This window comes from Buteo buteo, chromosome 27 (assembly GCF_964188355.1).
Source record: "Buteo buteo chromosome 27, bButBut1.hap1.1, whole genome shotgun sequence".
In the NCBI taxonomy this organism is placed as follows: domain Eukaryota; kingdom Metazoa; phylum Chordata; class Aves; order Accipitriformes; family Accipitridae; genus Buteo; species Buteo buteo.
The window spans coordinates 3944431-3968378 of record NC_134197.1 but is presented as its reverse complement, the minus strand read 5'-3'; the positions used below and the strand labels follow the sequence as shown (position 1 = coordinate 3968378).

The 23948-nt window shown below is 56.7% G+C and overlaps 2 protein-coding genes across 2 annotated transcripts in view; one reads left to right on the top strand and one right to left on the bottom strand.

The window, feature by feature from the left end:
• The window catches only part of MAP2K3 (mitogen-activated protein kinase kinase 3), a 35169-nt gene extending 28663 nt beyond the window's left edge, over positions 1-6506 (bottom strand). The window contains exon 1 of the mRNA XM_075058724.1: positions 6402-6506. Within this exon, the coding sequence (XP_074914825.1) occupies positions 6402-6417 (16 nt within the window). The 5' untranslated portion in view covers positions 6418-6506. The remainder of the gene's footprint in view (positions 1-6401) is intronic.
• Positions 6507-10656: 4150 nt separating this feature from the next.
• On the top strand, positions 10657-23217 carry NATD1 (N-acetyltransferase domain containing 1). Its single transcript, XM_075058517.1, has 3 exons — positions 10657-10887; positions 18785-18903; positions 19733-23217. The coding sequence occupies exons 1-3, from the start codon at positions 10791-10793 to the stop codon at positions 19847-19849; spliced, it is 333 nt and encodes a 110-aa protein (XP_074914618.1). The 5' UTR covers positions 10657-10790; the 3' UTR covers positions 19850-23217.
• Positions 23218-23948: the final 731 nt, after the last annotated feature.

The window sequence follows — 23948 nt, the reverse complement described above, 5'->3', positions numbered from 1 at the left end:
CAAGATTCAGGCTGGGAGGGAATTTATATACACAAACCACAAAGCAGTATCTAACTGGCCTGCAAGCCCAGACAAGCTGACACTCCCTAGATAACCTCGTCATCCTCCCTTAAACCACCACCACCCCCCCCAACCCGTCCACATAACCAGCCCTGCGTGTTTATGATCTGTCAGACACATGACTGTCACCTGCCAAGCCCTGCAGACGAGCTTCTTCCCCTCCTTGTCCCTCTGTCCTGCACCACCGGTCACCCGCACCCGTCACCGGCACACGGTACGGAAGGACGGAGCTCTCGGCACCGCCAAAGAGATGCCGGCAGGACCCATCCCGGCTGCGGGGTTTTACGCGTTCCGTATCGGAAATCTCCGAGACGTTTATGGGAACAAAAATGCAATCACGAAAAGCTGCTTTTAAGTTTCTGAGAAGACACAACAGGCACTATTGAGGCAGGAGACGAGGCAGCAGGGTACAAACACCCTGCGGCAAGGGGCATTCGGTACCCGACGGGCAGCTCCCAGGGAGGAGAGGGTCCAAGCACCACCGTCGTCCTCAGGAAGGTTCATCGGATACAAGCAGTTAGGCTGATGCCAGTGCCAAACCACAGCTAAGGTTAGCAGCCTCTGATGGGAAATTACTTGTATCAAGCACTCTGGAGGTTTCTTCCTTTCCAAAACGAGATTTTTCTTTGGTGGTGGTATGGGGGGGGAGGAAGGGTGGATGCTCTACAAACAACTTCTGGTAAGTTTTGTCTCCTCCTCATCCTGCCTCCTCTTCCACGCTAGTTATGTTTTTAACGGAAATTTATCTTCTTTTTTTTTTTTTTTTTTAAATAAGCATTTCACTTGAAATGATGAAATTAAGGCTTAGAGCATGGGACACACCTAGCTCAGCAGTGACCCTCCCAGAGCGCAGTGCAGGCAGGACAACAGAGGCTGCGACAGTCCAGTGGGTGCTGGACCCCCCCAAAGCTCATCGTGCACCCTGCCAGCTCCCAGAGGAGGGGGCAACAGCCAGGCCATCGCCTTCACACGTCTCCTTCCCTCGCTTCCCAGCAGGCGAGGCTATAAAGCCATTGCTCCCAGGGACCGGAGGGAGCCCAGGGCACCACACAGCTCCCCGAGGTCACAACACTCACATTTCAGAGAAACCAAACTCCAGCATTGGATGTCTTTAAAAACAAGATCGGGTGTCTTTTTACACAATCTGGCTTAATTCGCCCAAAAGCTGTTGGACTGGCCACAGTAATTCTTGGAAGCGACGTCCTGACCTCCAGCCGAGCACGATGCTCGCCATCATCCCTTCTGTCCTTAAAGCCCATGATTCAAGCGTTTCCCCATTTCCCCCTACGTTAGATCCAGCAGCACACAGAAAAGCCCGTCAGCCTCCAGGGCTTGAAAGGGACGTGCTCCTCCAAAGTGCCGTCCATCTTCTCCTGCAACAGGTCGACCGAGCAGACAGTGCACAACAGAGCCCTCTGGTATTATGCCCGTGGATTAATTAAACTATGTGGATAACACAGCACAGGATTAGCTGGAGAGGATCCACCTCCCCTCCACCTTCATCCCACTGCAGGTCCAGAACCTGCCCCAGCATTAGGCAGCGATTCCCTCCCTCCCTCCCCGACCATGAGACCCCCAGACCCTGCCCTTCCCCTCCGCCACACCGTAACCCACTGCATCCCGCACAGGCAGCGACTCTGCTCCAGCCTTTTGCTGGACATGCAAGTGGCTGCAAGAGAAAGATGCAGGCAGGGAGCCCTGTCCCAGCTCCAGAAAACGGAGGAGAGACTGGGACCCACTACAAACTGAGGCCAGGTGGGACCACAAGACACTACCATGACATCCGACATAGCTCCAGTCGTGCCCCAAAATTAACGTATTTCTTGGGGCGATGAACTTTTAGACTCACAATGCTGCCACGGAATCAGTGCAGCATCGTCCCCACACAGATAAGGGGCTGTGTAGGGATGGGGTATCTCCCAGGCTGAAAAAAGAACAGAAACTTCCAGTTTCCACCAGAAAAAATCCTCTCTGCCCTCTCCCTCACTCAAAATCTCTGGCTAACACTTGACCTGCGCTACAGAGTTTTGTCAGCAAAAGAGGCGGGGGTAGATCTAGCTCCATACATACCCACAAGCAGTCCTGAGTCATGCCAGTAAAACCCCAAACTTTTTGTTGGTACAGTAAAATCACATCCCCAGCCAACAGAAGTTCCTCTCGCAGCTCTCTCCCCAGCAAACAGCCTGCCTGGGCAGCGCCTTATTAACACCAGTGAAAACCATCTTCCGTCCAAAAACCCACAGAGCCCCATGTCCACAGTGGTGGCTTCTCGGGTCACAAAATCACCCGGACCAGAAACCCGCACCCATTCCCAGGCACCCAAAGGGAAGCTCTATAAAACACATGAGAGTTTCCTCCAGCGACGACCACCTTTGCAAACAACAGGGGCAAAGCAAACTCCAGCTCAGCCCTGGACTACAGCCCAGAATTGGAAAATAAAAGCAGCAGCCTTCAGGGAGAAGCATTATCCACTGAAAAAAAGCAGGGGAGCATCCCTCCAGGGAGGGAAAGGGATTGCTGAAGCACAGCTAAATATTTATCACATCCAACATGATATTTTCCAGGCGCCCACCGTTACGCTAGCAGAAGGGAGGAGGAGGGCAGGAGCAAAGCCCTGTGCTCTCTCTCTGATTGTCATAATTAATTGGATGCAAGCTCCGTGACGCTTCAACTAGAATTAAAATAAAAACCTGGTTCTGTGGGATCAGAGCTCCTATCTCCGCTACCCCCCTGCCCACGCACACCCAGGGGACACCAGCCTGGTGGCTGCTCTGCCCGGACACGACGGGAGCCCGAAGGCAAAGCCCTGCTTGTGCAGGTCATGGCCCCATGGGTATTTTCAGCAGAACTGCCTTTTTTTGGGGTGGCGGCAGGAAAAGTGTGAATGGCACGAGACAGTACAGGATTCACAGATGACTGAATTGCCTAACGGCGGTGTGCTCCCACAGAGGGCACGGGAGGGACGCGTCCCCACCGCTTATTTACCTACCCAGAACAGACGTACCACCAGAACAAGTACGAGTTCATCCCCAGGTTCTGGCATTTCTAACCACTGATTTTTCCAAGCCTCGGTGTCAAAGGAGAGCTGCCTCCCCAGAAACACAGCCTGGCTTAGCCGGATCCTGTCCTCTCTCCCCAACAGCACCCATCTTCCAGGAGGAAGATCTCTCCCCTAAAGAGAAGGACTTGCTTTTGAATTTCTTGGGCATTGGCGCTGGGTGAGCCCCAGGAAAGGCCAAGCAGGTCTTCTCCCTCCAGACCCCATCTGTGCACCCTCTCTCCCCGCAGCTGCATGGCTGTTTTCTCCAGCAAACCCCCCAATTTTGGGAAACACGTGCCTCCCCGCCGGCACGCTCCTGCCTGTCCCTCCAGGAGGGGCTTCCCGGGTGTCGGGGGCCACCGGAGTCACAGCCAACAGCCACGGGGATGGGCACACGCATCTTCACACAGGCTGCACACACAGGCAGAAAATATGCCTTGAGCAGCAGGGGAAAGGCAGCAGCTTGGATTTGTACGCATAGGGTCTAACACAGACCCTGCACCCTCCGCCGTGTTTCCGCATGCACCCAAAGGCTGCTGACTCCCTGAGGCTTCATCCCCTTCTGCTTTAACCTCTCAGATACAACACTCCTCCCTTCACAGCATCCATTTCACCAAAAAAGGTGCAGACTTTGCTGGAAAATCACGCGCAGGACCAGCCGCGTGTCGCAACCTCTGACTAGAGGCTGCGTCCCTTGCAAAGCTCTGCAAGGAGGACGCAGGGGCAGCTCCGGAGTTTGGCACACAATTCTTTCCCTCAGTGCCACGCACTGAATGAAACACGGCTCCAGGGAGCCTTGGTGACCTGAGACAATGGGGAAATTTTGCATATTTTAGTAAACATCAGACTTGACAGTGCAAGAGAACACGGAAACCGAGGGCCCTTTTCCCACACACCTCATCCCGCGAGATAATTTGGATCAAGTAGATACGAGCAATGGGAAGAGGAAGAAAGCCGAAATCCTTCCTAAGCTTCACATAATCCCCAGAAGGTGTTTATCTCACAAGCTATGTTTAGCGCAGAGCAAGGCAAAGCTCTCGCCCAGCACCATTCCTATCGCACATGTCACGGCCAGCCACGCGCATCCCCAAAAACTCCCGAGGCAGGAGACAACCCAGTGACTAAGCCAAAATGACGGCAGGCGAGTTTTGGTACGCATCTATCACGGAAATCGCCAACCTGAGAGCTTCAGCGCAACAGCCTCCCTTTACGACCCTGACCAACTCAAGGCCACGAAGGGAAAGCAACCAGCAAAAGGAAACCCAAGACCGCTCGCTGAATTTCCCTAAGGAAAATTAGGGAAATTTAGCTTAAATTCAGGCTGCCTGAACGGAGAGGCAGAAGGAGCAGCCGCGAGTGCTGCCAGCAGCGTCTGCGAGCACTCGGACCTGCGAGCATCCCTATGCGGCAGCGCGCCGCCGGCAAACCCGCTCGGAGGGCTGGCACTGCCGAGGCAGATGCAAAACCGAGGAGAGGCACGGTGGACGGCTAGCAGGACGAGAGGAGAGGGGTTTGAAGAGGCAGAGGCGTTACGCATGCTCAGGATCGATCCCCGTGCTGAATGCTGCCCCAACAGAGGCGAAGGAGCTCGGGTCAATGGGGAACCAGAGCTGCCGGTGCCAGCAGAGACCGGGCGCACTCAGCACACATGCAACACCTCCGGCAAAGGATATTAGGAGTAATTGAATGAACCGGTTCGCCACAACCAACAGCCCCACACAACCAGAAACCTGCAGACGCAGAAGGGTTCCAAACTTCCTCCGAGGAAAGCACCGTGTTCCCAGGTGCTCCCGCAGGCATCGCCTTTTGCTGTCAGCCAAACCGCTTCCCCCAAAATCCTCCCAGTACCAGCTCGGGCCTCGTCTCCCGCAGGACGCGAGCCGTCCCTCGGCCGGGCTCACCTCTTTCCTCCATCCACACATCCACACGCTGCCCACGGCACCCGTGAGCCGAGAGAGGGGTCTGGGCTCGGGCGTCCCGGCGAGAGCCTTTTTAAGAAGCCGGGTCGATCCCTTTCAACGCGGGACGGACGGCGGCTGGAGGCATGTGCTCCTACCTGTGAGTCAGCAGCTCCGCTCAGCAGCACCGTAAATCGCTGCTGATTCACACCCTGCTTACACAGCAAACAGGAAACTCAGGTCCACATTCCCTCCGGTTAAGACACGGATCATTTAAAAGCAGGGGGGGGGAGGAAAAAAAAGTCACGCCGAGGTGCGTTCATCTGCTCACATGGTTCCTGACTTCAAGTTTCCAGTGCATCACTCCCAAACGAGGAAAACCCCTCCAATTTTATTCCGGTGATAAGAGAGAGGCAGCAACCGTTCTCCGGGTGCTCCCTCCTCCGTCCGGTCTGCGCTCACGGTGCTGATGCAACCGGTTCCCCAGAGCAGCAAGACACCAGCGAAGCCATTTCCCCATTTTCCTGAATCCCGGCACGCTGGCGGTGTCATCCCGGGCCGATGCCTGCCAGCCGGCGCTCACCTTGGGACAACGACCAGGCCACCTTAGTCACGGCGATGCTCTATAAATAACACCCGTGACACACGGTCACGTTTGCCAGCCACGTACGGTGGAGACAATGGGAAACTCCGCCACGGCGTTCCCGGCACATGCCGGCATGGGGTCACGGCCGTGCCCCGAAACGAACCGCCACGCCGGGAGGAACGGGATCCTCGTCCCTGTCCTTCCCGCCTCGTTAGGCCGAGACGAGGGCTCTGCTCATCCTCCGAGCCATGACGCTTGCCGAGCCGCCACGGGCCCTTTCCTTCAGCGGGAAAGACCCCAGCATCAAATGCATAAAACTTGATTTTTTTTTTTTTATTTTTTTTTTTTAATTAATCGTTCTCCACATCGACAGGAGCTTCACCCTCGCCCTCCAAACCGCCCCCCTCCTCCTCCAGGGGCTCAGCGGGGCTGCTTGCTCCCTTTCCCCTCCACGCAGCACACACGCCCCGGGGGCTCTGCAGCTCCGGGGGCGGCTGCAGCCCGGTCCCGGTCCCGGTCCCGGTCCCGGTCCCGGTCCACGATGCCGGGCTGCAGACGGGTTCGCAGCACAACCCCTCCACCGGGACCAGGTAGAGAGAAAGACACTCGAAGCCCACGCAGAGGAAACCCCGACCGACTGCAAACGGGCAGCCCACGCCCGGCGGGTTGGGCAACAGCCCGGTCCCCGCGGGTTACGCCAGACCCGACGAGGCGGCTCAATACCCGGCCGCAGCCCCGTTTCCTCCCCCCCACACACCACCACCACCACCTCCTCCTCCTCCTCCTCCTCCCCGGAGCATCTCCCCCTCGGCCCTACCTCTGGGCAGGGACATGGCTGGCGGCGGCCCCGCGGCGGCCGGGCAGAGCGCGGCGCCCGGCGGAGTCCGGCCCTGCGCGGCGGCCGCCCCGGGAAGAGCCGCGGGGCGGGGCGAAGGGGCGGTTAGGCTCCGCCCCCTCCCTGCCGCGGTAGGCTCGGTCAGCGGCGGGGAGGCGGGGCGTGGGGGGGCGTGGTTAGTGAGTCCGCGGGAAGAGCTTCGCGGTTCTCGGGGATGGCTGTAGGGGGTGAAGTGAAGCGGGCGGGCGGGCCTCGCGGGTGTGGTTGTGCTGCCGTGGAACCGGGGAGTCCCCGCTGTCCCCGGCACCGGTGTGACCCCCCGTAGAGCACCGTTTGGGGCGGGGAGCCCTGCCAGGGGGGACCCAGTCCTACGCCGCGGCCCGCACGCCTGGCACGGGGCAGGGGGGAATGGGAGCGAGGCTGGTGCTGCGCAGCTGAGACCGGCCAAGCTCATCGCACCTTCCCTGCTTCTGCACACCGTGGGTCCCACCGGTGGGTCTGGCTGAAAACTCGAGGGGGATTTAATCTTCTCCGAAGTCCCTGAGGAATCAATCCCTCCTAGCCCAGCAATGTACCGTGGCACGTCCCCGGGGCGAGGATGCTCCCCCAAACACCGGAGCTGGGCTGCAGAACGTAGCGGCTGAACAGGGCACGAGCGATGCAGTTGAACAAGCAAAAAGGAGATTACGAGTGCCATTTTCTGGCTGAAATCCCTACAGATCCATACAGATACAAAAAAGGAGGGGTCGGAGGGGTGGCGATTGCAGGCAGCCCTGCTGAAATCACAGCTGCTCTGTCACAGCCTGTTCTCAGCTTTGCGTTTTGCGGAGCGTTTTGGATCAGTTCGAGGGCTGGTAAACCTGCCTCAAAACCAGATGGCTCAAGGAGGGAAGGAGCTGGGCAGACTGGGGTCTGTGTCCTTCTGCAGAGGACCAGTGCCCTAAACGGACCTGGAATCCAGCAGCGATGGCATAAGATCCGGCAGCTGCAAATTGAAGCTAGAAAAGTTCCAATGGGAAACAAATTACAGGTTTTTAATAGGGCGAGCAATTACCTTCCCGAGAGACGTAGTAGATTCACCACCTTTCAAGTCTTTCAACACAGGCGAGGAGTCTTTCTAAAAAAACTCCGCTCCAGTTGAACCGCAGGGTTATTAGCTCTGATGCAAGAGCTGCAGATGTCACTGCCTGGGCTGGGCAAGCAGGAGGTGGGAGCAGAGTGGACCTTTCTGGCACTTAGCCGTACGAATCTCTGAATCAACAACGGGGTTTGAACTCCAGCCCGGCTGATCCGAACGGGTTTGGGCTGGGCGGGTGTTTGGGTACGAGATTCGGGGAGCGCCGCCGCAGAGCAGAGCATCGTTAGCACCTTCGCAAACGTGCAGCTGGATGCGGACCTGCGAGGGACCGGTGGGACCGGCTTTAACGCCTGGCCTTGATGCTGGCAGCACCCCGAGGGGTGTCATTGCGAGCGCAGGGCACGACCCTGCTGTCCCCAAGCACGTTGCATGCTCCATCATTCCACCGCCTGCATCCCCAGGCACGGCTGGAGATCGCCGCCAGCCCCGGCTGCAATTACAGGGGTGGATGAAACAGCCGCCCGGCTTTTATTCACCCATCTTGAATCGCCAGGCACTTCACAAGTAGGGCTTTGTCACCTGCTCCGAGGCCTTCCAGGGCAGGAACGCTACGGAAGCACGAGTGGAAATTGGGGAACGCTCGGCATCAAAATCCAACAGGGTGGGAAGGCGTGGGGCTGGGGAGGGAGCCCACGGACCCCCGTGGGCTGCGAGGAAGGGGCCAGAGGCAGCACACGGTCACCTCCTCGTCGGTGGCAAGGCATGGGGACTTCTTGGGAGCACCTCTCCTTTTCTGCAACCTCTCGGTGCCTGCCAGCACGGCTCCTCGCCTGCATCTCCTCCGTCTGCCTGGGCTGCTGTCGTCGGACCCGGCAGGCTCTTTGCTGGAGACGTGTATCTGAAAGATCAGAAGCAGCTGTAACTGCTGGCCCGAGGCAGAGGGAATCATCCCAGGCAAAGGCAGGGCAAAGCGTCCCAGTGGAGCTCGAGTGCTCCCAGAAATTTTGGCAAGGGTGCTGGATTTTTGGCACCCCTGGAAGGCCTCTCCGTGTTTCCAGGGTGCTGTAGGTAAACCTGCGGGTTTGCAGGCTCTGGAGGCTGACGGAGGGAGAGGGAGGGAGGAAGGCTCGGGTGCATCCCAGGGCCAGACCTCACCAGACACGCTGGGACTTTTGCCACTGGTGCTCGATGCTCGAATCTTCGGTGCTGGCTCCTCGCTGCCAGGCCTGGTTTGGAAACGCACCCACGGCAGGACGGGGCGTCCCCGGTGTCCCCGGCACAGAGATCACCAAGAGAGCCGGTGAGGAGCCCCTCGCCTTTGCGCAAAACCTGCTTCTCCCTTCCCCTCTCTCCTAAGGTTTCCCAGCGAAGCGACTGACTTTCTCCTGAGCATCCCTGTGCGCTGGAGGGCATCAGCGCTCCCTCCCAGCTCCAAGCAGGGTGCAGGATTTGGCCCCTCTCTCTGCCTGCCCCAGGGTCCCCCCTGCCCTCGGGCTCGTGCCGCTCATCTCCTTCCTGCAAAATCGCAGCCGTACGTGGCCTGGCTGTTTGCAGCGTGTTTGCCTTCCCCTGCGTACCCCTGCTCCGGGTGTTTTGCCGTTTTTATCTTCCCGCATCGCCATACGGCGTAGGAGCGCAGGCGGAGCGAAGGCTGCCAGGGAGGGGATGAGGAGAAGGACAATGTCTCAGCACCGACATTTTCTAGTCTTTCACGGAGGAGGAGGAGAAGGAGGGGAACGAAGCCCTCTCTCCTAGCAGACACCCATTTCTGCATGCCGGCGGGTGCTGCGGGCGCCTGTGCTCGATGGGAGCAGGAGAACGTGACCCCGACGGGCACCACACCAGCACCCGGCACCGGCCGATGGGGCAGCACAAACCAAACAAATCGAGTGGCCTGATGAATTAATCAGCTGATGGACTCTAACTCGGAGAGCAGGAGCCAAAGGGATGAGTAAACAAAGGCCAAGCTACACGGGATGGTATTTAGGTGCAGAGTAGCTGCCAGTGAACTATTACAAGTTCCAAATTAATTCTAGGTGTTGCTGCTTTTCCTGTTGCACAGGCAGCCACCAGCCTGCCCCGCTGCGCAGCCGGCACGCAGACGCCTCGGATGGGCTCAGCTCCTACCTCTGAGAGCTTTTAATTAAAATCTATTGAGGTGTTGCTGCTACAGCTCCACGGACACGGAGAGAAACGCCGCTATTTCCTCCCCCAGTTTCGCATGCGGCGGATACGCCGAGGTTACTGAGCAGACCCTGATGTACACGACATAGTGTGTGGAAGCTCAAGCGCTTCTGGTTTTGAGGGTGCGCTTGGCGCGACTGTCCCACAAACAACGATTCTGGCACGTCCCCCCCCCCCAGGCATCCGTGGTGTCCCGTGGCAGCTGATAAACAAGGTTTCCTTTGCTTTTGGGACCTCTGGGATGAGCATCTCGAAGCCGGCTGTTCACACACCACTGTGGCCACCCTGACGAGCCTCCCGGTGTTTTCCGGGGTTTTCTGTGCTGCGGGGTGACGGGACGTGGCATCGCCCCGCAGTGGGGCTCTGCCGGACCCCCCAGGGCCCGATCCTGGGGAGGGGGGGGGGACAGGTCAGAGCATCACCTGGGGGGCCATGACCTGGGCCTTCCACCGCACCTCCGCAGCACCAGCGCAGGTCACCAGCACAGCACCAGTCCCGCGTGCTGGTTCAGTACCAGTACAGCAGAACAATAACAGCGCAGCACCAGCACGCTGGGGCAGAAAACCCAGTATAGTATCACAGAGCAGGTGGCGTGGCGCGACAGTACCAGTGCCCCAGCGCCGGACCCCAGCGCAGCACCAGTATGCCAGTCCGGTGTACCCAGTGCAGGACCAGTGCAGGACCAGTACAGGACCAGTACCCCAGTGCGAGACCAGTATAGGACCAGTACCCCAGTGCGAGACCAGTACAGAGCAAATAGGACTGCACTGGTGGCGGGTGCGGCTGTGCCCGTGTCCGTGCCCACCCGCGCGGGGGCGCCGGGTCCCACCGAGTCCCCTCCGGTGGGGGGGGGTGGTGCCGGTGGAAGGCGACGCGGCCCCTTTAAGAGCCGGACGGCCGTACCAAAACAAAACGGCGGCGCGCCCATTGGCTGGGGCGCGGGCACGTGGCGCACAGCTGGTTTCCTGCGGCCGCGCGCCGGTGGCAGCCCCCGCGGCGTCCGCCGCCACGGCCCGGTCCCGGGATTCCGGGATTCCGGGATCGGATCCGGCGCTGGCGGGGGGGGTTGTGTCGTTTACGGCTCGGGACCGGCCCGGTTCGGCTCGGCCATGGCGCATTCGGCTCCTCTCGGCCTCCTGGAACAGGGCTGCCCCATTCAGGTGGAGCACGATCGGAAGAGGCGGCAGTTCACCGTGCGGCTGAACGGTAAGGGGGGGGGGGCACGGGGCTCCCCGGTACCCTACCTGCTCTCCTTTGCCCCCGGTTCTACCTCCCTGGGGGGTCCCAGCCCCCCATTTCCCCCCATTTTTCCCCAGCGCAGCTGTGTAAAAAAAACAACCAACCCTCCCTCAGTGCCCCTGTGCCCCCCCCATACTCTTCTGAGCCCCCCTGGACCTTCCCCACTGCCCCTGGTTCCTGCTGGTGCCCCCCATCCTTCCTGCCCGCCCCCCTAAATCTTGGCACAGGAGATCTGGGGGTCTCTCGGCTGATGCTGGTGTGTGGAGCCCCATGCTGGCATGGGCAGGTTTGGGGGGGACACATACTACCTTGGACGCCCCCCCCCTCAGGAGCAGGTGGCTTTGGATGATGTGGAGGTGCTGTGCCAGGTCGGTGCTGGCGACATGCCTCGGTGTGCAAGTTGCTCGGTGGGTCTTCTGGTGGGATTCCCACAGGGAAGCCCCTCAGGGGGGAAGTGAGTGGCCCCCAGGGGCCCTGGCACCGTGGGTGCTTGGACCTGGTTCGGTAGGACCCACGGCACGGAGCCAAGCTGCCCTCGGCATCCGTGGGACTGGGGCTGTGGAGGTCTGGTGACGTGGTGACCCCCCCAACACCTCTGTCACGTATTGGGTGGAGTGAACAAAAAAAGTAGGTGCCGCTAAAATTCCTCTATGGCAGGCCGATTCTTTTCCAGCCGTCCTCTTAATGGTTAATCCCAAGTATTCAACGATTCCCAATGTCTGTGTGTCATGCCAAGAACACTCTGGGGAAAACAGGCCGCCTCGCTGCCCTACAGAAATTGCAGGGTAGCTGCCTTTTAAAAATAAATAAATAAATAAAACGAGTAGTTCAGAAATTATACAGACTGTAGGAGGCATTCTCAATAAGACAACAGAAATAGTCTGGATTTTATTTTAGACTCTTCTCTCCCCCCCTCTTTTTTTTTTTTTTTTTTTTTATTTCAACCACTAATTACAAAGTGCAGGCTAGAGGCTCGGCAGTGGTGGAGCAAGGAAGGAGGAGACGTGCGTGCTGGGTGCGGAGAAAACAATTTCACTAACTGCTTATTTCAAACAGGGAGAGATCAAACGAGGTCCCAGGTGACGGGTCCCCACTGCCATCGCGAGAGTTGTAACACAGTGTTGTTGCTGTCGGCGAAGTTTGTACGTGCACGAAAGAGGGGAGAGCGAAGGACCAAGAGTTATTAGGGAAACATAATCTTTTTATTGTGGTTTGCTGAATAAAAACTCTCCCAGGCATGCCATGGGCCGAGTAGTGTTTGGTGCCTGCAGGGGGATGAGTCGGGTCTGGAGAGGATGAACTTTGAGAGCGAGAGAATCAGCTGTGGGACCCATGGTGGGAGTCGTGTGTGAATCAGCACAAAACCTTCTGCTTCAGGAGGGGACCACTGCGGCTCAGGGAAGCCACGGTATTCCCCAGGGTTGTAGGTGGGTCCCCGTGATTGGGGCTGGTTTGTTTGGGTTTTTTTCTGGGAGTTAAGGGAGACTGAACCCTTTTTTTTGCAAGTTCAGCGCTGGCCACGTAAGGAAGCCGAGCTGAGCAGCGTCCTGGCATGACGGTGTTCCTGCCGCTGGGCTGACTAACATCCACGCCAGGCAGGTGATCCATCTCTTCTTCTTGTTAGGCATTTGCTGATAAGAGCCAAGCCCTGGAAGGTGGTCAGAGGATAACCATCTCTGTGGGAGTGTGTGGCGTTGTGTTTATTTCCTGGGCTGCTCTCTTCATCCCTCCCGCTCCTGGCACAATGAGCATCAGTAGTGCTGAATGCTCGGCAGGCTTTCCCTGCTGCATGTGGGGAAATTACAAGAAATGGGCCAGGCACAGATTTTAGCTTCAATGTGACCCACGTGTCCGTCTGAGAGCACTTTTGTCCTGTGTTACTGCACTGTGGCAGAGATGAAAAGCAAGTCTGTGGGGTGAATCCACAGCTCACCGGTGGTCTCCAGGGTCAGCTTGTCTCTGGTGTCTTGGTCCTAACTTCAGCTAGATGTTGAGTGTGCTTGATGCTCCAGGAAAACATGGGTGCATTGGGCTCGTGGACCAAGCAGCCAGGCTTTGCTCGTCTCCAGTAATACCTGGTCTCTGGGCTGATGGCTTGGTGGTTTATGGTAGTGTGATACTGAGTAGAAAACTTCGTGTGGTGATACTGTTACGGAAATTCCTGTAGCGAGAGGCCCGACACACCATGAAAGCTGTGAACTAGTTGTGAAAGTGTTTGTTTTCAGCATCATCCTGTGTTTGCCTCTGCACCCCCGTGTAACCTCGTGTCGAGACTCCCTCCTCGTACACAAGAAGGATGAATTGTGTTTGGCGTTTCCTGGGTTGCCCCATCTTTCCCTTGCTGGGCCCTCATTGCTGCACATGGCTCCTAAAACTCTAACAGAAACAGCTGCTTCACTTTAATACATTCCCTTTTTCCTTGCATCCCAAATTTAGAAGCATTGAGAAGCTGAAAGTAAAGCTGAGTATAACCAGACTTCACCGAGCTTTCTTATCCCTCTGAGAGGAGGGTAGAAAGAAGCCCAACTGGATTTATAATCGGTCAAGATGTGACTAACAGCATGAGCTAGCCAGAAACCTCCTGATGCAGCGACTGTGTTGGAAAACACCAATTTGTCAAAGCTAAAAACTTCCATGGGAATCATATAGGCCAGTTTTGTCAGGAATAGTTGGAGGGGGTTTTTCTGATCCGAGACAAAGTTTCTGGTCAAAACAAGAAACCCAAAGAGACGGCCACCCCAAAGTGGTTGGCCAGTCAGTCCAGCTGCTGGCACAGCTGCTTGGGGCAGGGGAACAGCACTTTTAGCAGCAGCCTCTTTGACATCTTGATGTCAAGCAAATGCATGAGGCTCTCCCGTTGGGAGATGGGCTCACCGCCTGCGCCAAGCTGCTCCCCTTGGGGATGCACGAACTTTTCGCACACCCGCACTCCCATTCATCCAACGTGTGGGTGCAGCAAGCCACGCTTCCCAAACCTCCCGCTCCTCCCCAGCTGGGTTTGGGCAGGATCCAGTGGCTGGAAGCTGCTGCTTTGCCTGCTGCTGATCTTGGGAGCTCCTTGTCAGGAGTCCAAGCTTGGGCTTCTTAGGAAAACTGGAGCAGGTTGTGCCTTGGTGCTTTCCTTCCTGGTAGGGTTGATGCCCTCCAGGAGGGGAAAGCTGCCAAGTTTGCAGCAAGGATGAAGGGATCTGGTTGCCGGACACTGCATCAAGATGTCCCCACTCGTCTCCTGTGCTGCAGTTGCCTCGAGAGAGCTCCTAAACAGGAAACTGCTTCAAACCAGAGTGCCCCCCCCGCTGCCGCTCCTGCAAGCGAGGCCCCTCCGTGATGGTTGCGCCATCTCTGCTCGGCTCCGTCGGTTGTACTCTGTTGTGTTTTCTCTCCGTAGTAACGTGCCAGTGGCTCCCTGAGGAGCAAGGTCAGCCCGAGGCGTGCAGGGAGCTCCGGCCTGGGATGCACGAGCTCCTCGGGATGTCTCGGCTTGCCCCACACAGCCTTCGGCAGCCACCTTTTGGCTCAGCAGCCAAAAGAGCCGAGCTGCCGCCTGCCTCGGCTTTCCGGGGAGAGCGGGAAATGGGGCTGGTGTCTGTTCTCTCCCCACTTGCTGTCAGGGAATGGCTTTGCAGCAGTGCTCCAAGGAGGCTGGAGCTCAGGGGCTGCCTCCAAAGGCTGGTGAGCGCAGAAATTGGCCCGCAGACAGCAGCCAGCCTTCGCTGAGCCCCTGCCTTGCTCAGGGCCCCGCCACACAATGATGTTTTGTGGGCTGGGGCTGGTGCAGAGGGACAGGGAGAAGGCCTTGGGCTGGAGGGACAGGTCCTGCTGTGCTGCCAGTGCTGCAGCATCCCCTCACTGGGCAGGTACTGTCCATGCCCCAGAAGAGGGGGTCAGCAAAGGATGGGCTGGAGCAGGGTGCCTGTGTCTTCCCAGATGTCTGCCGTGTCCCTTCCTCAGCTTGGGGCTGGGCTCTCTGCTTGTTCCCCTGAGGCTCACAAGCCACCCAGCCTGGGGATTCACGTCTGGTGGTGTGGCTGAGCCTGCAGCGCAGGGGCCTCATCTGCTGCCCAAAGCCGTCCGCCCTGTTTGGGTGGAAGCTCTGTGCCACTGGTCCCGGTGGAAACCCTCCATGGAGAGCAAGTTGAGACCTGGTCCCTTGCCCACCTCCTGGAAAAGTTTCCCGTTCCCCGTGCACCCTGTGATTCGAGGGAGGGAGGGCTGGGGACCAGCTGTGCTGCCATCGCTGCCATTTTCATCGCACAGCCTCCTCTTGCTCCTCTTTCTTGCTGTGCTGATTTGCATTGACTCAGACTTCCTTGCTCGTTGGCCTTGAAGCCGAGGCGCTGTGCAGGGGAGTGTCTGCGAGTCAAACATCATGATCAGGCTCATGGGGCACCGCTCGGGCTGGCCGAGGTCTGAGCCCGTTTTGCCAAGCTGAGTCTGTGCAGGCTGATAAAATCCCTGCCCCGAAGTCTAAGGGGATGAGACAGACGGGCAGGAGGCTGGCTTGCAGCGTCCCTCCTATGCCATGTTCTGGTGTGGTTTCTGCTTGCGGGGGTGGGGGGGGGATTGCAACAAGCTGGGGATGGGCTGCTCCTGTGAGGGGTCAAAACTGCTTCTAGATCCCCCAGCTTTGCAATGTTCCCTTTGCTGGGAGCAGCCCCCCGAGTCCAAGAGTACCACGTAGCAGCAAGGCTGGCTTCTTCCAGCATCATATTGCAGCGAGGTGCCTCTGCTCCCCCGTCTCCTCCCTCTGGCCCCAGGGAGGCTTTTTGGTGGGAAAACGAGGGTTATGCCTGGAGCTGCTTACGGGGAGCCCAGGAACAGTGCCCTGGTTTTGGGGTACAGCACGCTTCATCCTGCTTTTCCCAGAGGCTTTGGGCCCTGGTGTGGAGAGGATGTGCAGAGCAGCTGGTTTTGAAGGAAACAGGCTTTCCGCTGGCCGGTCCTTCCCCTCCTTTTGCGAGCTGTTGGGCACTTTCAGCCTTGCTCAGCAGAGGAACAGGGATCTTAGTCTCCAGGAGAGGCTGTTCCTGCAGGATCTGTGCAGTGAGCCGGCATCACTGCGGAGGCAGGGCTGCCATGAGCGCACAGCCCGGCAGCACAGTGGAGAATTCAGGTGGGATGCTGTCTCACAAGACTGAAATCCTTTCAGATCCTGGCTTGGTTCTCCTTTGTTGATCAGGGCTTTTTCCCACCTCCAGCCCCTGTGGTGGTGCAGTCCCCTGCGTGCAGTTGTGCCCAGCTTGCAGGTTTGGCTTGGCACATTCTTGCCCAAAGGGGTTGCAGGGGTTGTTTGTGGTGACCTTTAAGCATAACCACTCACCTCTGGCTGTCCCCTCCTTATCAGCTACTCTTGCAGTCCAGGTGCTCAGTTTGTAGCTCTGCATCACCAGCCATACCGCAGCAGGGAGCTGGAGACAAGAGACGTGGAGACACTTGGTGTAGCCTAGCCCAGCCCCAGGGCTGTGCAGGAATGGGGACCAGGAATGTGGACGCAGCAGCAATCTCCTCCCAAGCCGTCAGTGTCACCTGCAGGGCCCACACCAAGTGCTACAGCACAAGTGTCACTGATTTCACGTGCTGGGTGGCTGAGGGTCCCATCACCCAGGTGAGCACGTACAGATGTGTTTATGTTCTTGGCTGAATAAGGGTGTTTTTCTGAACTGGGACCGGTTTCCCACAGCATTGGCAGCACTGGCTTTCTCTGCAGAGCCGGTTGTAAAATCCTTTGGGCTCTGCGTGTGTTCATCTGTACACTGGTGGCACCCTGCAGCTCCCATCCCGGCTGGGGTTTTGTGGTGCTACAGTGATACAGCAAATATTGAGGGAAAGTCTGTCTGGCGCAGATCTGAGATTCTTCTAACGCTGCATCATCTTCTGCTTTAAAATGCATTGTTGTGGATGATACTTCTATATGGATCATATATGTGTATATATATAAATATAATGTATAAAAGTATATTTAAAAAAACCCTTTTGCTCTGTCATCACCTAGAGAAGGATTTAATTTTGGACTTATCAAAGCTTAAGGCAGAGTCTGTGCAAAGTTTTAGCCTGGGAGAAGAGCAGAGTGGAAGGGCTGGAGCATGTGAAAGCTGCTGTTATAAGAGTGTTTTACAGCTTTTGGTGCTGCCAGCTCTGCCGATAGCACCTCTAAGAGCTGTCGCTGAATGTGTCGCTTCTGATGTGAGAGGGCACCTGCCTTTGCCGGGGCAGGCTTTCTCTTGAGTGAGATGGGTCTGTGCTGCTGGGGAAAAGCTCAGCTTGCAGCTGCTCTCTTGGCTTTGTTTGGATGCCTGGATCCACATGGGGAAATGCTGCAGTTCTCCCTTTTTTTTCCCCGCAAAGATTTGCGGCTGTAAAATGGGGCTATAGGATCTCATCTGCACTGGTCTTGGTAATGGGGAAGAGGCGAGCACCCCTTCAGCCCCTTCCCCACCCCATTACCTCTGTCCATCCCAGCAGTTCACCCCAAACCCTCTGTCCCGAGACAGAGCGGGGAGTCTGGGATCTGTAGGGAGACTAAAAGAGCTTAGCTTTTTGGTGAACTAGAGGCTGAGAGGGGCAGGACTGATGCCTGTAAATATGTGGGAGAATGGCAGGGAGGGAAACTATTTATGTCCACCCAAGAACAATGTTGGCACAAGAACGAGCGGGTAGAAACCAGCAGGAATAAATTCAGGCTGGAAATGTGGAGGTCTCCATCCAATGTAGGAGGATTGAGTCTTTGCCTAAAAGGAGCAGGAACAAAAAGTTGAGCTGCTTCTCTTGAAACACAAAATTCAAATGGGCTCATTTCTAGTGCCTCTCAAATAGAGGGATCAGGCAAACTGGGCTGGAGTTGTCAGCTGAAACGCAATAAAATAAAGTGTATTGAGCTCAGCTAAAGCACATAGTAAATGCAGGTGAATCTTGCAGTCTTTCACCCTCCAATAACCATGGGAGGGAAAGGACAGGTTTCCATTATTTTAATTGAGCTTGTCTCTTTGATTGGAAGCTTTCATTTCTGAAACTCACTTTTAAATACAGAAACCCTATAGAAATGAAATGTTTGCTTTTGCACTGAAGACAGAAGCTCAGGTTCTGCAGATGAAGCCGGAGGGGTGTTATTAGCTCTCCTCTGATTTACATGTGTGCTGAAACTTCTTTTTTCCTGTAACTGAACTGCTGTGAGAAAAGTCAGGGTGTCGCAACAGGAAGCCTCTGTGTGTGCATGTAAATGTGTGTGCACAAACCCCCTTGCACGCCTGTGTGTGCTTTTCCTGTGTGTTTGTGGGATTCATCTCTCCCAGCATCTTCCCCAAAATGTATCTGTCCAAATGCTGCAACACCAGACCAAGAAGTCTTGTCCTATTTTACCTGCCATGACTAAAAATTCTGTGGTATAGAGAGAAAGGAATTGGCTGTTACTTGGGTCAGCTTTTTCCTGTTCTTCCCCCTCCTTTTTCTGCTCACTCCTCCATCAATACAACCCACCCCTTCCCACCAGCTGCTTTCCTACCCTAAATGTGTTGTATTGGCACATCAGCCCTTGGTTCAGAGCTGGGTAGAAAAGGTTCGGGGGCTTGGAAAAGCCAAGCAGATCCGCCTCTGCTCGCACCTCGGGAGGCGGTGGGACGACCAACAGGGACATCCAAGTGTCACCAAAAGCAAAATCTCTGCTGAGACTTTCCACTGCATGAAACCACACAGTGCCACAGCCGTACCCGTGGGTGCAAGGAGCTGTGTGAGGGCTGTCGTAGCAGTCCCAAGGCTGCCTGTCCGCTGCTGTGGGCTCCCCAGAGAGTGGCACCATCCAACGGTGGGCCGGGAGTCCGGGGCTCTGCGGGGGACATCCCAAGCCTCACCCCTCTTTTGCGTCCCCCAGGTTGCCATGACAAGGCGGTGCTGCTCTACGAATACGTGGGGAAGCGGATTGTGGATTTGCAACATACAGAAGTACCAGACGCCTATCGAGGGAGAGGAATAGCCAAGCACCTCGCGAAGGTACGGCCCCAGCCACCCAGAAGGGCAGAGGCTGTTGCGACCTCAGCCATGGCTAGAAGCCCTGACTGAAGCCAGGCCCCATCACGTTGGAATTGCATGCATGCCCTGTGGGAACCGTCCGTGCTCCGATGGGATATAGGGGCAGCTGGCGGGGCAGATGGAAATCTGCGGTCACATATTCCTATTTCTGGTGGCAAAAGGGGCTGGGTGAGTGCCAGCACGTCCAGCCGCTTGTCCAGGCTTGGCCCTTTCCTCCTTGAAGCAAACAGACTTCGTGTTCACCTCGCAGGGGCTGATGCAGTGCCTCTCCTGGGGGCTGGACCCCCTCATCTCAAAGCTTCAGGGCCTTTGTGACCCTTTTTCCTGCATTCGGTCCTGCTTTTGAGGCCCACAGCTGTGCAGGGAGAGCTGAGGAGCTGTGAGCACAGTGGTGGGGGGGACTGCAGGGTGATGCTTTGGGGTTACAGCTGCTACCTAGCCCTGTAAGCCAGGGCAAGTGGGTGACAAAGGTAACCTTTACGTGATGTGGCTGAATCCCCTGCAGTGCAGCATCCACCAGGCTGGATGCGTTGAGCGTTACCTGGGGAGTCCCTGCACACCTCTGGTGAAACTGGGGACCCTGTGGAACTGTGGCAGCTGTGGCAGGATGGCTGTGCTCTCCCCCCAACCCTCTCCCTCCACCTGCCTCGCACAGGGGTACGTAAGGGCAACCTGCTGCTTCCCCCAGCTGTGCAGGGTACCAGGAGTCCAGACCCCTGTGAGGCTTCAGAGGAGAGCGTAGGCTGGGGGTGCTGGTTGTAACCCATCTGTCCTCTCTGGTTGGTTGCAGGCAGCCCTGGACTTCGTGGTGGAGGAGGACCTGAAAGCTCACTTGACGTGCTGGTACATTCAGAAATACGTCAAGGAGAACCCACTGCCGCAGTACCTGGAACACTTGCAGCCTTAAGGCAGGACTGCTCTGACACCAGCACGCCTGTCCCTGACTGTTCAACGCGGCCTTCGCTTCTCTGCGGTCTCAGGAAACCCCCCTCCCACACTCACAATTCCCATTTTTTTAAGCGCATCCATGTGGTGCATGAGTGTGGGCACGACCTCCTCCTCTCTGCCCACGTGTGAGCATGGCTACGGCCCTTGGGCCAGGCTGCCTCCAGGCACACGTGGTGCCCCCTGGTGCTCTTAGCAAGCCAGGGGGTGGAAGAGCATGATTTTTCCACCAAACTCCATTACAAGACCAGGGGATGACTCAACCCGCACCTCATCCTCTCCCTTCCGCTTGGCGACACCTGTGAACTTGCTGGGGGATGTTGGTTAGGGGTGGTCGCAGGGTACCAGCCCCTCTTTCCTCCCAGCAGCTGAGGGAGATGCTGGGGATTAAGCCTTGTGGGACAGAAGGAGGTGCTGGAGGAGCCCTGGCCCCGTGGCAGGTTCATCCCCTGCAGCATCTGTTGGGCACCGAGCCTTGCCCAAGCCCACGTGGAGTACAGATAAGAACGTGTGGGCCATGGTGGTGCCTGGGGGGCTTTGCTGCACCTGCTGTGGAGACACAGGGACGGTGACACCTTCGAGCCTAGAGACAGGAGCCATGTGAGGAGCAGGCTTCAGCCATGGGGGCTGCGGCAGAGCACATGCAGCGTGAGTGTGCAGAGGAAGAAAGGCAGCTGAGTTGCAGGTGCTGGTCGCTGGAGATGCCAGCTCCTGCCCAGCCTTCTGTATCTAGCCCCAGCGTGGCATCCCCGCAGGGTCGCGGGCTGTCGTTCCTGTCTCTGCTCCCTATTATTGGTGTTGACCGTGCTGGTGTGGACACAGCCTGCTCAGGAGAAGAGCACCAGCCCCCACAGTCAGCTCTGGCCTAAGCAATGAGGGGACATCCCATGCCTTTGCAGGCACCAGGATGGTTTCCTGCAGCTGAAGAGGAAGGCTCCCCCCACCTCCCTCAACTCCAGCTCTGCACCCCTGCCCTAGATTGTAAGGGCATTGCATCCTGAGAGCAATGGGGGTAAGGCCTCCGGGACCTGCTCCTGGCCTATCTCCAGGGCTTGATGCTAAGCTGCCTGCCTCCACCTGGATGCTGATCACTTCTCCTTACAGCCTTTGGAAAGAAACCCTGGCTCAGGGCATTACTCGTCTGCTCACTGGCGTCCTCGTAGCTCCAAGCCTGCAACATCGTGGGGTCCTCGATCAGGAGCAGGAACACCCTCGTGTTGTGCTGTTACCTCCATGGATGATGACCCTGTAGCACAGCTCAACGTTGCCACAGTCGGATATAGAGGTAACACCATGACAGCAGGGCACTGCCTGGTTCCAGCCTGTTGCCTCTTCTCCCTTGCTCAGGCCTTCCAGGGCCTGAGCTAGACCCCAGAGCATCTCTCCCCTAAGCTCTCGGGATTTTGTGGTGTCCCAGGGCTGGGCTGTGGTGGGGAAGATGGTGCTGCCGGCATGCCACGCCAGCCCTGAGCAGCTGCTGGGGACTGCAGCCAGGCAGAACAAGATAAAGAGCCTTTCACCTGGAGGGCAAATCCACACCTAGCTTATCTCTCGGCAGGGACTAGTTTACAATCTGTGCCACGGACCGAATGAAGCCCCAGCCAAGAGGCAGCTCTGCCCTCTCCCAGAGCCCAGGGTGAAATCCATGGCGGCAAAGGCAAAAGCTCCTACAACCTTCTCTCATGGTTGGGTTGGTTGGAGATGGAGACCCTGTGCCTGATCTCAGCCAGGGAGGCCCTGAGCTGTTCCTCCTGGCCACCAGCTCGAGGCAAAGCCCTGCCGCCTGCCTGTGCTTTTGGGCTGCCCACGGCCAACATAATGCAGCCCTCTGCCCACAGGTTTGAGTAGAACCTCCCAAATTCCATCCCTGCCCTGCCACACTGCAGGCTGTGAGACCTCTGCCTGTGTCCACCACCTGCCTGGGGAGGGACCTGAGCGTGGTGACAGACCCATCCATCTCTGGCTTGTGCTGCTCAGGAAAGGCATCAGGCTCAGCCCTGCCACTGCCTCGTGTTTTCTGCCTTCTCGCTGCTTATTTCAGCCTGGCTGTGACCTTCAGGATGGCTTAGAGGGACTGGGAAAGGTTGCAGGTAACGAACTAAAGAAAAGGGCTCAAGAAGAAATCTGGGCTGCTAAATGTTCACTCCAACATGCAAAACACTTCAACATCTAGTTACAGGAGCAAGGCTGGCTCTGTTACAGCCAAGTGATGACAGAACCGTCCCTGCTCTTGATCCCAAAGTGAAGCTGAACCGTCTCCTCTCTTGCAAGCCAAGATGAGACATTGTCGTTATGTTTGTCACAGTGGGGCTGGGTGCTTGGAAGAGATGTGTGCCTGGTTGCCTCGTGGGAGCAATAGCATGAACCCAGCACTGCAAGCCCTGGTTTTGTGCTTATCTCCACTGTGTGACAGTTCCTAGAAGTACCCCGTCATGTCTGCTGCACGAGAGCGGCTCGCTGGAGGGTGTGTTGCAGTTGCTGCCCCGGCAGTGTCCCAGTGTCCGAGCTTGACTCTGGAGACCTTTGTGCTGCTCTGGCAGGAACCTTGTCCTTCCCAGCGCTGGATCACAAGTGGCGATTGCTGCCTTAAATCAGGCACAGCACACTGTTTTGCTGCTGCTTCCCATCGAGGTGCTACAATCCCTCCAGTGTCTGACCCAACGGAGATGTGTGTCAGTGCCAACCATTTCACTGCTATACCCATCCTCTGCCCTGGCCTTCCCTTCCTCGTGGTCTTCAATGTCGGCGAATAGCAATACCCACAGGTCACCAGCAATGCCGCAGTCCACAGTGCTCCTGTGATCTGGCGCTGCCGGGCAGGAGATGGCTTAGGGTCCTTTGGTGTTAGGCAGCCCTCCCTCCTGCCTCTCTGCCAGCCGCCATTTCCCAGCTGGTCTCTGCAGGAAGGAGCTTTGAGTCCTGTGCTGCCCCTTGGTGCTGATTAAGGCTGGAGGAGTTGGGGATCCTGGACTCTATCTGGCAACAGGAGTGTGGAAGTGGTTTGGTTGAATATTGAGGTCCCCAAACCCATTTGAACTACAGACTTTGGTGGGCGGGGAAATGCGGATTGCTGTCAAACCTGCTTCCACATCGCCCAACTTGAAACACCCCCTTCCTCATCCGCTTTCGAGCGTTGTCTTCCTCTGTCCAAGGTTTCCATTCTGTTGAATTTGGTGGTTACGATGTGCCTTTCCTTCTCAGGACCTGTTACAAATGACGTTTCTGCTTTTGTTTATGTCTAACATTTATCTTTATCCCTTCTTCTGTCATACTATAAAACATGAACATAATGCATGGAATACAATACAATAAAAAGTGTGGCTTAACTGACCCGCCAGTGGTTCACTGTGCCGCGCTTGGTGGGAGGCAGGAGGAGGTGCCTGCAGAACCAGGGGACCTCTGGCATCCCCTGCTCTGTCACCGCTGGGTCACTTGGGCAGAGAGCCTGTTTCACAGGCCCTGTCAAATAACTCTGCTCTCCAGTCCATGTCCAGGGTATGATTTTTGCCTGCCTCGTTGCTGTGTATTCATTTTCTACATAAATGTAAACAGTCTTTTTCTCATCCCCAAAAAACACATCCTCTAACAAATCTAACCCCACATCTCTTTGGACCTACCATGCATCTGTCAGCATCTTGGAGAAGGTAAGAGAAAAGGCAGAAGTTGGCAGATCTGCATGTGGGTGTACTCAGCAGCTAGTCTCCTACTGCCTAACCTTCCACTCCAAAAAATGGAGAAAATTCCATTTCCTCGCCCACATAGGGAAGAGGATCTGGCTGGCCACAGCTCCCTATGACCTGCAGGCAGCCAGTCTTGTCTTTTCATCACCTAACCTGGATGCTACCTTCACCACCCTTCTCCCATCATGGAGCACCTTAGAGCCAGATCCCAGATGAGCCCGGCATGCTCCCATTGCAAATGAACAGGGAGGCATGGACTGACGCTATTGAATTTTATTTCAGGTCATAGGGCTGTCTGACCTTGTGATGACTGTGTAGAGCTTGGGATGAGTGGGATCACAACTGGTTCCTCTCATTTGCTGGCTGATCCGCCCCTGCTCA

Bases quoted from the DNA above. Each gene is read 5' to 3' on its own strand.
- NATD1 (XM_075058517.1), top strand. From the start codon at position 10,791: ATGGCGCATTCGGCTCCTCTCGGCCTCCTGGAACAGGGCTGCCCCATT. The intron at 10,888-18,784 runs GTAAGGGGGGGG...TGCGTCCCCCAG, and splicing joins GTTCACCGTGCGGCTGAACG to GTTGCCATGACAAGGCGGTG. The intron at 18,904-19,732 runs GTACGGCCCCAG...GGTTGGTTGCAG, and splicing joins TAGCCAAGCACCTCGCGAAG to GCAGCCCTGGACTTCGTGGT.